The sequence below is a fragment of the Biomphalaria glabrata genome, chromosome 3 (assembly GCF_947242115.1).
Source record: "Biomphalaria glabrata chromosome 3, xgBioGlab47.1, whole genome shotgun sequence".
Taxonomy (NCBI): domain Eukaryota; kingdom Metazoa; phylum Mollusca; class Gastropoda; family Planorbidae; genus Biomphalaria; species Biomphalaria glabrata.
Window position 1 is genome coordinate 21,237,529 of NC_074713.1, and position 14,043 is coordinate 21,251,571.

At 35.5% G+C, this 14,043-nt stretch overlaps 1 protein-coding gene across 1 annotated transcript in view; it reads left to right on the forward strand.

The window, feature by feature from the left end:
• The first annotated feature begins 278 nt into the window (after positions 1–278).
• Positions 279–14,043, forward strand: part of LOC106057031 (phytanoyl-CoA dioxygenase domain-containing protein 1-like) — a 34,883-nt gene continuing 21,118 nt past the window's right edge. Inside the window, exons 1-3 of the mRNA XM_056023945.1 lie at positions 279–481; positions 13,130–13,247; positions 13,427–13,527. Of these exons, the coding sequence (XP_055879920.1) occupies positions 347–481; positions 13,130–13,247; positions 13,427–13,527 (354 nt within the window). The 5' untranslated portion in view covers positions 279–346. The remainder of the gene's footprint in view (positions 482–13,129; positions 13,248–13,426; positions 13,528–14,043) is intronic.

Here is a 14,043-nt window from a genome sequence, read left to right on the forward strand (position 1 = left end):
TTGGTTCTCTTTTTTTTTTACCTGGTACTGTTGGTGCAGAAAGGTCTTTGGAAGTGCTGACAATCCTGTGATATGGCCGTGCAGTTTTTGGTTGGGCAAAGTCACAACAACTCTGCACTAATCATTGAACTTGTCACTTTTACAATCATGATCTTTGTTGCTATCAATATAATTAGAGATAAATTTAAAAAAAGTGTCTTCCTGATAACTAAAGTGGACCATGGTAATGACCTTCTTTGTAAAACAATTTGGGGCTTGTCTATAAGACTGGTTTATCCTTTCTCTGTCACTCAGTTCAGTTCACTCACAGCTGTTTAGTTTGTCAAACTTTCCTTCTACTTTTAAAATGTCTAAAGTGACATTTAGTTCAGAGCCGACAGACAGGCCAGAACTTTTTGATATTCGGGCAATGCCAGAGCAGCCTAAAAATTTGAAGCCTGGTCAGCTGGAGGCCAGTAAAATTAGAGAGTTCTTTGAAAAGGTAAAGCATTTTAACAATGTTCGAGGTAAATTTTCCTGGGTTATTATTAATAAGCTTACAGATGCGCACTGTGCACTATTTAATTCTTCACTAATTTGTTAGCCAAATGGCATAGTTGTTTAACTTGGTTTGTGGGATTTTTCACTGCATGGATCAAAGGTTTGGAACTCGCTCCTCATTAATCTCAGGTAGATAACATGCTACACTACATTCAAGAAGAACATTAAGACTTATCTGTTCAAAAGTTTTTTTTAGATTAGTTTGTCATTCTAACTCTTGCGTTTATGTCCGTGATATTATTAGAGTGCATTGAGGTTACATTATGTTTGCTAACAGTGCTTTATAAATAAAATTGTTATTATTTCTGAAAAAAAAAAGCTTAAATTGTAACTTAATTTTGAAGCTTAATAGTTAAAGTTGAAAATAGTATGATGTCCAGAAAGCTTAGTTCTTGACTCTTATCTTATCTTATTAATTACAGGTGTTCTTTCATAAAAGAAGATTATTATTTCGTACAAATTGCTGTAACTTAGCCAACAGCGAACCCAAATAACCTCAACGAAAGCAATATATAAAAATACTAGTTTAATAGTATAACAACAGTAGTTCGATAACCAATATTCAACTGGAATACTCAGTATTACAACACTTCTTTCTTGTTTACACCCTAGATCTAAATATCGACCATCTTCAAATTCCTCTATCTTTTAGCGTGTCTCTGTCCTGTGTCTCATTATGCACAGTCTCGCACCTAATGACAGCGTGCAATGTAGAGTTATAACACAGCCCCCTCCTTAAAACAATTCGTCTCGAACAAATTTTGCTCCACTATGATAAAGATGAAGCCGTTCTACGTGAACAACCTTAAAGCTAGACCGTGGACTGTATTCTGTAGACCGTGGACTGTATTCTGTAGACCGTGGACTGTATTCTGTAGACCGTGGACTGTATTCTGTAGACCGTGGACTGTATTCTGTAGACCACATCGTTGATCCTTTGAACGACACGATAAGGAACTTACAAGTCTCTTTATAGCTTCGGAGATTTACCTTTTTTTCTCCCAGGGATATATAGCCATACCAGGTAGTTTTCATTGAAACCCGAGGCATTAGCTCCTTTGTCATATGTAGTTTTCATTAGATCGCTGCCATTCTTCATCGTCCTACGAGCCAGGGAATGTGTTTCCTCTAGACGCCGGCTAAGATCAGTGACGTACTCAGTGGCAGTGGCTGGTATATCCCTCGGAAGTCTAAATAGCGGATCACCTAGTAAACGAAGCTCCCAGCCGATCAACATCTTTGCAGGGCTATATGTAGTAGTGCAATGGATAGAACTCCTGTATGACAGCTACCGTTAATGCTTCTTGGTTTGGTATCGCATACGCCTCCGGCCGTTAACTGAAGTAATCAATAGCTACCAATATGTACTTATTTCCTCGTCTAGTTTTAGGAAATGGCCCCGCCACATCGATTGCAATCCTCTCAAACGGAACTCCAATTATGTATTGTTGCATATGTCCCCTTGTTTTGCTTTGAGGGTCCTTAGCTGCTGTTCAGACGTTGCATCCCCGGCACCATTTCTCCACATCCTCTCTGTATCTGAACTAGTATAATCGTTGTCGAACCTTATTTAGAGTCTAATTGACACCGAGATGAGATCCGCTGGTACCATTGTGAATTTCCTGCAGCACCTCAGAGACTGTGATTTTAGGTACTATAAGCTGAATTAGCCTTGATGTGCCGTCAACGGATTCCCAGACCCTTTTAGGACACCATTAATGATGGTTATTGAGTCCAATTGAGCCCAGTACGCTTTCGTGGCTGCTCCCTTCTCAGAGATGTGCTGCCACTCGGGCCGTTGTCCATTCTCCGTCGATAACAGAATGGAAGCCAGCTCATCATCTTCGTACTGTTCCTCTCGAATCTTTTCATCAGACCAGGACCCGATAACCTCTACTCCAGGGGCGGACTATATGGGCAAACGGGCAAATGCCCGGTGGGTCGGTACCAAATGGGCCGGTCTGGTCGCGACCAAAGAAAAAAACATTTTTTAAATGCAAACAACTTTTAAAATTGACAGCAGCAAGACACAGATACCCGAAAACGTTTTCTTGTGTTATATATATATATATATATATTTTTATTCATTACACTTAATTTTGTTTGAAATTCAAGAAGAATATTTTAAAAATTACACTGTACACTTTACGTATTATCATTTGCAAAACGTTAAACCGTACTTTTTGCTATGCACGAGCTGCATGGACTTAAAAATAAACAAAAAGAAAACTTACTTTTTCTTTATAAATCGCAGAAAGTATAACTCTATACCCATATTGAGCTGTGAATAAGTTGGTTGGTTTGCTATTTCGCGGCTGTGTGTGTGTTAAAGTTAATTCCTATTAAATATTGTTAAAGAGCTAATTGTCACCCCTATTTGTTTTCTGCGTTATATCAATGTTTTCTAACTTAACCTCTCTCTCGTCTCTCTTTTACGTTAACTGTGAATGGAACCATCAAAAGGCAGGAAAGGGAATGAGCAAAAACAAATGGGAGTGCCATTAAACGTCCATGCCGAATAGCAAAATGATTAGGCAAAACACAACCTCGAAGAGATCAAAGCAGTATTGAAGTCCATGCCGCTCGTACATATAAAAAAGCACGGTCTCACGTTTTGCAAATGACTATACGTACAGTGCATAGTGAATTTTTTAAAATTTATAGTCTTGTTGAATTTCAAACAAAACTAATTGTAGGCCTAATAATAATATTTTTAAAAAAATATGTTTGATCACAGGGGCGTAGCTAGGGATTTGGGTGCATTTTGACATTCGACATATGACATGAGATAATGAGATAAATATACAAGCCCAAAATCAAATTGGTTTAGTATATCAATAAACTTAACACAAAATTATCATTAAGACTCTTTTAAAGAATAATACCGTTGTTTATTAGCTAAATAATGCACAAATCTCAATTCATATCGTTTCACGTCGTGAATTCTGTGCAGCATAGACATCTATAACATCATCTACATCGATACTATCTAGTATTTGTGACTTCACTGACATTAAAGCCATGATAAGCCTTTCTTGCGTCATTGTGCTCCTGAGTTTTTGATGAGCTTGAGCTTTGAGAATAATCTCTAATATAACGCAATGGAAGTGGCCTGAGTTAGCGATATTCGGAGGAGATTGCAAGGTTTGAGCACACGTAATTCCCATATGAAGCCTGTTTCCTCAATATGTCTATTGGTGATTGTATTACTGGTTTGTGGATGAAAAGTGCTCGTGCATCAATGACATCATTGAACAAGCGATTTGCCATTTATTTCATCATACAAACAGGAAAAGTAACATAGTTTGTCATAAGCGTGTCATCATCTAACAGGTGTCTCGGTTCAAGAAGAAACCCAAAGGTATCCATTTTCTTTCCGGCCTTTGTAACTGCCCTTCATCTCCATGTCAGGGAGAGGTATGGCGAGAATGAATGTTAGTTTGATATTTTGGTATGATTGTTATATCCCCTTGTTATGAATGCGAAGTGTTGCACGTGTTGTGAACTGAGTGATTAAGTCTTCGTTGAATGTGCGAGAGAATGTGTTAAGTCAGTAAGGTCTTGCTCCCGGTCCAGGAAGTTTGGACGTTTACTTCCTGGACTGGTATTTATGCATTTATATATTTATAAGTTGATGGACTGGTGTTTTGTGTATTTCATAAGAGTGATATAATTGTGTGCTTTATTAAGTATTAAAGTATTATCGATATTCGTGAATATAAGGAGTTAGAGTTGATGTATATTAAGTGTTCGTATTTGAGTTAAGCAAGTATTGAATTATAATTGAGAAACCAAGAAAGTACCAAGCAAGTATTATTTAATATTCAAGAAACCCCCTAGTGAGCCAAGTTAAGAAACACAACAAGAACAAGAGCATAGCAGCAGCAGCAGTATATATAAATAATTAAGAACCCCTGACACTCCATATGAAATTTGTCCAGCACTTCTGTAGCAACACGTTTGAATAGCAGCTCTATTGACACTCCCATATTAGAACTCAACTTCCCATCAAGTTCTTTCTTCTGGTTGTTTTGATTACAGGGAATTCATAGTATTCACTACATTCTTTTGCTTTTTTGATGGATTGGGTTTTTTGTCAGTTTCTCATCATATTGCAGAAAGCATGAAAGGGTACTAATTTCTTAAGCAGCTTCCCGTATGTGCAGTCCAGACTTTTGTAGTTTCTTCTGAACTATATTAATTGGGCGCAAGAGCTTTGACCAGAATTCCAGATAGGCAAAAAATTCTTAATTTTCCACTGCATGAAGAAGATTCTGTGCTAATATTATATGATATTATGTCATTGTTGGTTGTTTATGTTTTGTGCGAAAGCAAAGGATTCAAAGCATACAAAAGTGGGAAAGATCCATATCTCGATATGCTCGAGAATAGAAATACTCCGATTATAAGCGGACTCCTGTATTCACCATCACAACTGCTGACGAGTAAAAGACTCAGGGAATCATTCCAACTGATCCCAAACTATTGAAACCATCGGTAGCTGAAAATGCAAAAAAAAATTACTCAACGAACGACAGATGAAAAGCAAATTGAAATACGATGCAAAAGCAAGACTACCTAAAGATTACTCTGTCGGGGAGAAAGTTCTCACTTTCTCACGTTCGTGTAGGACAAACATGGTAGAAAGCAGTTGTCATAAAAAAACATTCATCATCCAGATCTTACATCATAAAGTCAATCGATGGAAAAACATACAGAAGAAATCAACGCTTTTGAACAAGAGTTTCGATGAAGACATCTCTGGGTACTATGATACCGATGAAGACAATGAACAACAAACTGTTGGAACAAACGAAACAGACAGTAATAGACCAACGTCTAGAGAACTTGTTGTACCAGTCAAGACAACCAGAAGTGGTTGAATTGTTAAAGTTCCTAGTAGGTATAAGTCTTAAGAACTTTAAAAGGAAGGATGTGATAATAACTTCAAAAGGAAGGATGTGCCAACATTATATGATATTACATCATTGTTTGTTGTTTATGTATTGTTTGAAAGCAAAAGGATTTGACGGAAAGAAAAAGAGAGTCTTTTATGTCTACTTTGATAATCAGAGTCTCCGTTATTATCATCATTATTATTAATTAATGTCTACAGAATGTTAATGCTAATATCTATCTGTGACAACATAACAGATTCCGTGCATTCCATTCTTTCAGTTGTTGATTCTAAAAGGTTCTCCAACAGTATGATTATTTTGTCGAGATGCAAAGAAACTGCCGACGTAACTTCTTCTCTTGTATTACTCTTTTTTTTTTAAATCCCGGCTTTGTGCTAATATTAGAAGATATTACGTCATTGTTTGTTGTTTATGTTTTATGCGAAAGCAAGGAATCGGACGGAAATAAAAGTATATGGAAAATATGGCAAAGAATCATGTAACAAGTATCATTAGAGATTGCAGATCTTGTTGTGGATCTCATGGAAAATACAATTGCCCAGCATTCGGACAGACATGCCGAAAATGTAAAAAAAGAAATCATTTCGCTGTAAAATGTCGATCGAAACACTTCAAAGCTGTTGATTTTCTGGAAGATGAAAGTCAGGCAAGCCAAGTAAATGTGTTGTGGTTTGAGGCAATTGGTACTGACAACAATATCAAAGTTTGGATGGTTGATGTCAATATTATGGGAAAAATAGTCAAAATGAAGATTGACACAGGAGCACAAGCTAATGTGATATCAGAGTCAACGTGGAACAATTTAGAAACTGATACTCAGTTAAAGAATTCAAATACTACCCTACGAGCATTGGGGGATGAAGCATTAGAACTGAAGGGAGTTGCAACGGTCACATTTAAAGTCGGCGATGTAGAAGTTAAAGATGATCTGTACGTGATCAAGAAAAGTATAAATCCTATACTAGTTCTGAAGACATCTATTGCTTTAAAACTAATTGAGGCAAAGAGAAATGTCGAAGTACACGATGTCAAGCAACAAAATGAAGTTCCACGAGTGTTGATGAAAAAATATACTCAAGTATTCGAAGGACTCGGTACATACAAAATGAAATATCACATTAAACTGACGTCAGATGCAAAACCAGTTATTCAATGTGCGCGCAGAGTTGCACCATCACTCTATGAAGAATTAAAAAGAAAACTCACACAAATGCAACAAGATGGAGTGATCACAGAAGTTGATGAACCAACAGAATGGGTTCATAACTTGGTTATAGCAAAGAAGAAAGATAATTCTTTGAGGTTGTGTTTAGATCCCCGAGAACTGAACAAATATATAATGAGAGAACATTTCACTATACCAACATTTGATCAAATCAATAGTTCACTGGGAGCAGCAAAAGTGTTTAGTATACTTGATCAAAAGGATGCATATTGGCAAGTTGAGTTGGATGAACCAAGCTCTTATTTATGTACATTCAATACTCCGTTTGGAAGATACAGATTCTTGAGAATGCCTTTTGGTATATCCTCAGCTAGTGAAGTATTACAGAAACGTGCTTATCAAGTATTCGGAGACATCCCAGGTGTACATATCATGTCAGATGACATGCTGATTGCAGCAAAAGATGAAAAAGAACATGATCAAATTTTTGAAAATGTTCTGGAGAGAGCTAGAAAGACCAATGTAAAGTTCAACAAGAACAAGATACAATATAAACTTTCTGGTGTTAATTATCTCGGAAGACAAATTGGAGCAGATGGTATTCGTCCAGATCCAGCTAAAATCAAAGCAATAATGGAGATGCCAGCACCAACAGATCGACCAGGAATTGAAAGACTGCTAGGGATGTTGAACTTTCTGTCAAGTTTCATTCCAAACATGTCAACAATTACCAGTCCATTGCGTGAATTGTTAAAGAAGGATGTATTGTGGCAGTGGAATGCAGAGCAAGAAAATGCTTTCCAACTAATAAAGAAAACACTTAGTGAAGCTCCAGTTCTGCAATTGTTTAACCCTGAAAAGCCAGTTACTATTCAGTGTGACGCTTCTTCTAAAGGGTTGGGAGCATGTTTAATGCAAGAAGATAAACCAGTTGCGTATACGTCAAGATCATTGACAGAAACAGAGTGCAGATATGCACAAATAGAAAAGGAAATGTTAGCTATAGTGTTTGCAGCTGAACATTTTCACCATTATATTTTTGGAAGAACTGTGACTGTACAATCAGATCACAAACCTTTGCAAACTATTGTGACTAAGCCTTTACATAAGATTTCACCAAGACTTCAGTTGATGATGTTAAGACTGTTGAGATATCAATTAACAGTAACTTACACTCCAGGTTCAAAAATGCAAATAGCTGATACGTTATCGCGTGCGTACATCAATGGTCAAGAACAATCTAATTCAAATGATGACATGGTTATGAGAATTCATAGCGCAACAGCACAGTTTCCGGGAAGTGATCAGAAGATTATTGAAATTAGAAGGAAAACTGAATCTGACGCTAAATTAAAACTTGTAATGAATTATGTCAGAGAAGGTTGGCCAAAGATAAAAACTCAAGTTCATGAAACAGTGAAAGTGTATTGGTCATTTAAAGACAGTATTCATGAAGAGAATGGAATATTGTTTTATGAGAACAGAATTATAATTCCTTCAAGTATGAGAAATGAAATTCTCGATAAATTGCACATAGGTCATTTTGGTCTTGAGAAAACCAGATCCAAGGCAAAACAGAGTGTGTTTTGGCCAGGATTGTCCAAAGATATTTTTTCGACAATAATGAAATGCGCAACATGTGCAACGTTCAAAAGAAATAATGTGAAGGAAAAATTGCTACCTCATGCTGTACCAGACAGACCATGGAAAAAGGTTGCGACAGATTTGTTTGAATGGCGAAACAATGACTATTTGCTTGTTGTGGACTATTTCTCTAAATACCCTGAAATAAAACGACTGGAAAACAAAACAGCAGAATGTGTTATCAGGGCAATGAAAGGTATTTTTGCTAGACATGGCATACCAGAAGAAATAGTGAGCGACAATATGCCATTCAATAGCTATCAATATAGAGAGTTTGCTTCTGAATGGGGTTTCAAGATAACAACATCAAGTCCCAGATACCCTCAATCAAATGGACAAAGTGAGGTGTATGTTGGTATCGTAAAGCAGATATTCAACAAAGCATACAAAAGTGGGAAAGATCCATATCTCGCTATGCTCGAGTATAGAAATACTCCGATAAGCGGACTGCTTTATTCGCCATCACAACTGCTGATGAGTAGAAGACTCAGGGACATCATTCCAACTGATCCCAAACTATTGAACCCATCGGTAGCTGAAAATGCAGAGACATTACTCAACGAACGACAGAGGAAAAGCAAAGTGAGGTACGATGCAAAAGCAAGGTTTACTAAAGACTACTCTGTCGGGGAGAAGGTGAGAGTTCGTCTAGGACAAACATGGCAGAAAGCAGTCGTCATTAAGAAACATCCACCAGATCTTACATCATAAAGACAAATGATGGGAAAACATACAGACGAAATCAACGGTTTTTAAACAAGAGCTACGAAGAAGACATCTCTGGGTACTATGACACCGACGACGACAATGAACAGCAAACTGTTAGAACAAAAGAAACAGACAATTATAAACCAACATCTAGAGAACTTGCTGTGCCGGTCAAGACAACCAGAAGTGGTCGAGTTGTCAAAATTCCTTGTAAATATAAGTATTAAGAACTTTAAAAGGAAGGATGTGATTATAGCTTCAAAAGGAAGGATGTGCTAATATTAGAAGATATTACGTCATTGTTTGTTGTTTATGTTTTATGCGAAAGCAAAGAATCGGACGGAAATAAAAGTTAGTTATATATGTCTACCTTAATCAAGACAGTCTCGTTATTATCATTATTAAATAGTAACGTCTACAGTAATTTATTATTAATCTGTGACTACAGAACAGGCTTCATCTTCTTTCAGTTTTTTGGCCCATATCTGAAGTTAATTTGAAAAAAAAAAGTTTAACAATTCATGTACAGTTCCAAAAAAGGTGACAATTGTTGGATCTATCTCAACAGAATGAAAAGCTGCCAGGTTGAGAGAGTGATTATCACAGTTCAGAAATGTTGCAGGCAGGCCAGACAGACGGCCACTCATTGTGGTTTAACCTTTGCGTCACGCTGTTTTGTAGCCCCACTCTGGTCAACTCAGCATGGGGGAAGTTCCCATTAAGAATAACATTCTTTTGATTTCACAAATAAAAAATATGCCATGATTGTGAAATTTCCTATGACGAAAAGACATACATTTAGTTTTTTGGATTTATATTCCCACCTTTGCAATTCACTCTTTTATCATTCTATAAGAACGATTTTTTTGTTGTTTTTTTTAATTTAGAAAAGCTTATTTCCATTGGATTGACTTTTCTAAAGTCAACTTACTGATAGACCTAGATCTAGGTTTAGTCTTTGTTATAAATTTAATCCATATTAAATGTTGAAAAAAAAACACCTCCCGTTGACACTATTTGTCAATCAAACATATTAATTTATGTATTTACAAACAAATTTCGGACACCCATTTCAAAATCTCCCCCCACCCCCCCCCCCTTAGCTACACCGCTGTTCTGGCACCTGTGTCTTATTGCTGTCTCTTTTTTTTAATTTTTGGTGTCTGCATTGAAAAAAAAAAGTTTTCTTTAGTCGCGACATTTGCCCGTTTGCCCATCATATAGCCAGTACGCCCCCGATTCTATATTAATAGACCCTCTAGAATATTCTAGATCTAGTCTAGATTCTAGTTCTAGACTAGTTCTACATCTTGTCTTTCTAGTTTGTATGACAAATTGAAGAGGAGATATTAATTTTTATGTGTGAGGGGAAAAGTCGTTAATTTGTGTGACTCAAGACACCAAGTCATTTCTTCTAGCTCACTACCTAAAGTAGGTCAAGAACATTTTTATCGTGTTTCCAATTTATCCAATTTTAGTTATTATTTAGCTTTAGTAATTATAACTGTATGGATAAGGTTAATAATTATTATTTTAAAAATATATAAGTGTACGCTAAATGAATATATTAAGGCGAGGTGGCTAAGTGGTAAAGCGCTTGGCTTCCTAACACAACTACATCAAGCTGCATTAAACTTTCAACAAACATTCTTATTAGAAAAAGACATTAACCAACCAGTCGATGACCTCTGAAATTTCATTAAAAACCATCTTAAAAGCATTATAGAAAATCATATACCAACTAAATACACATCAAACAAAATAAATAAATGCTGGTTTAATAATAGACTAAAGAAGCTTTGTAAACAGAAGAAAAACCTATATAGAAAATTTAAAGAAACTAATGCAGAAAGAGTTTACAAAAAGTATATAAAAATTAAACACTTAACCCAAAAAGTAAGCAGACAGCTTCAGAGTGAATAATAAACAATGTAATATCTAAAGATGACAACAAAAACCTATGGTCATAAATTAAGTCTAAGAAAATGGAAACAACAGGCATAGCGCCATTAAAAGATGAACATAACATAATACATAATGATGATGAAACTAAAGCAAACATCCTAAACAAATACTTTGCATCAGCATTCTCAGCCCCAGGAGACAAAGACATATTACTAAATTTGAACCAAGTAGACAACATAGAAGATATAGTAGTACAAGAAAATGGAATTAAAAAACTATTAGCCAACACCAAACCAAATAAAGCTTCTGAAACTGATGGTATTCCAGCTAGATTACTCAAAGAACTAAGCAATGAGCTAGCCCCAGTCTTCAAAATACTCTTTTAGGCTTCACTTAACCAGGGCAGAGTACCAAAGGACTGGAAAGAAGCTAATGTCACCCCCCCCCTATTTAAAAAAGGAGAAAAATCTGACCCAGGAAACTACAGAACAGTATCACTTACCAGCATCACATGTAAAATCCTAGAACACATAATATGTAGCAACATCATAAACCACTTAGACAAACATAATGTCCTCACACCATACCAACATGGCTTTAGGAAATATAGATCATGTGAAACACAACTAATAGGAGTAATTGATGATTTTTCAAAAGGTTTAGATAATAGTGAACAAATAGATGCTATCTTACTAGATTTTTCTAAGGCTTTTGACAAAGTTCACCACCATAGTTTGCTTAAAAAATTAAAATATTTCGGCATTAATGGTCCACTGCATCAGTGGATTAAAGATTTTCTGATAGGGAGAGAACAAACTGTAATAATAAATGGCTCTAAATCAACACCGATAACAGTAAACTCAGGTGTACCTCAAGGAACAGTCTTGGGTCCACTACTATTTTTAATTTACATAAATGATTTACCAAATTGCATTACTTCAGGAACAAAAGTCAGATTATTTGCAGACGATTGCATAATATATAGAACAATAAAAACAACACAAGACACAGATATTTTACAAAGAGAATTAGATGAATTACAGAAATGGGAATCAAATTGGAGCATGTCTTTCCACCCAGAAAAATTTCAGTTGTTAAGAGTAACAAAAAAACTAAAACAAATTAATTCCACTTATCTTATTCAAGGCAAACCAGTAACACAGACTAAAAACGCAAAATACCTAGATGTTATAATAAATGAAAAACTGTCATGGAATCCACATATTCATGAAACCACAAAAAAATCAAACAAAGCATTAGGATTTATTAAAAGAAATTTCTATAAATCAAATAAGAACATAAAACTAAAATGTTATTTAATCTTGGTTAGGCCAATAATAGAATATGCATCCTCCGTTTGGGACCCCTCAACTCAAGAAAACATTAAGAAACTGGAACAGACACAAAATAGAGCAGTGAGATTCATAACAAACGAATATTCACATTTGACTAGAGTAACACCTTTAGTAAAATCACTAAATTTAGAAAGCCTTCAGGACAGAAGGCTCAAAAGTAAAGTAGCAATAATACATAAAACACTGAACGATAATCTTCAAATACAAAAACAACATTTAATAAAATACTCTGAAAGACACAAAGATAAAGGCACATTCCTCGTACCATATGCTAGGACAAATTTGTACAAACACTCCTTCTTCCCTAGTGCTATCAGAGCATGGAATGGGTTGCCTGAGCTAGCCAGGAAAACCAGTGACTTGGCAGAATTTAAGTCATTGGTTAATATGCATGACTAAATGCATGACGCGTAGGACGTAATCATCTTCTTTTTTTGAAATAACGTCTGTATTATCAAAGATAAGAAGGGTGTCCTGGATGAAGACTGGGATTTTTACAGTTGGGATCTTCAGGGCTTCCACCTGGGGAAAAGTAAAGGATGTTGGTTGTTACCCTGGCCACTTGACACCCTCGTTAACCGTCGGCCATAGAAACAGATGACCTTTATATCATCTGCCTCATAGATCACTAGGTCTGAAAATAACAATAACAACGTGTAAATGAAAAAGTACTTATTTTTGTTAGAAATTCATTTTGAAAGATTAAAACTTTAAAAAGAGAAATTTTTAAAATAATATTATTATTGTTTTAGTGCCCAATGATTTTTACATTTTACTTTCAACGATCAAACAAGACTATGGCTTGAATATTCCTGGTCGATTAGTGATTTCGATGGGGGCCGCCTCTGAGTCTGTGTGATAACACAAACTCTCTTTGTAATCTTGTTTTTCAGGGTTTTCTTTTAGTACCAAAATTTTTTGAGGAAGAGGAATTGGAACCTGTTCGTAGATCAATAGAAAAACTTGTGGATGACCTGGCACAGTTGCTATATGATGGTGGAAAAATTAAAAGTAATATTAATGTTTCTTTCGTTGATTGTTGTCCTACGAGTAGATGTAATTTTTAAATTTTTGTATTGAAGAACTGTTTATATTAACTCAGGCTTAGAAACAAAAATAAAATTCTTATAGAATCTACATCAAAATATTTATAAATGTATTTTTTTTTTCATTTTATTCATTGTTGTCAGATCTGTATAAAGAACATGGATTATTTCAAAGACTTATTCATATTGAAAAGGAATTTCCTGGAGCCAATATAATTCTACATAAAACGAGGCAGATAACTGAGGTAACTTAATTTACTTATGAAACTTAATTTTTAAAAATCTTTATAATATAAAAATAAAAAGTATTAATATACCAATAGTTTTTTTGTTTAAAAAAAACAACAACATTGCTCTAGCGGCTAAACTTATTTTGCTAAAAGGTTGTATTAAATGTCCAATTTAAAAACCAGTCATAGGCAAAAGGAGACATGGCGACTTAGTGGTAAAGAAAGCGATTAGATTTAATTCCATGAAGACTGGGATTTTGAAATAAGGGCACCCTTGAGTCCACTTGACTCTAATGGGTACTTGACATTATAGTTGGGTAAAGTAAAGGCAGTTGGTCATTGTGCTGGCCATACGACACCCTTATTAATGTGGTTCACAGATGACCTTTATATCATGTGCCCAATAGATTGCAAGAAATCTTGTTTCTATTGAATGGGGTTTGTTGTCATAAAAAAAGTTTAAGAATCCCTGTCTTTAATTACCCAAGAAAACACTGCCCAACATTTTAAGACATTGATGTTAGCCAATCT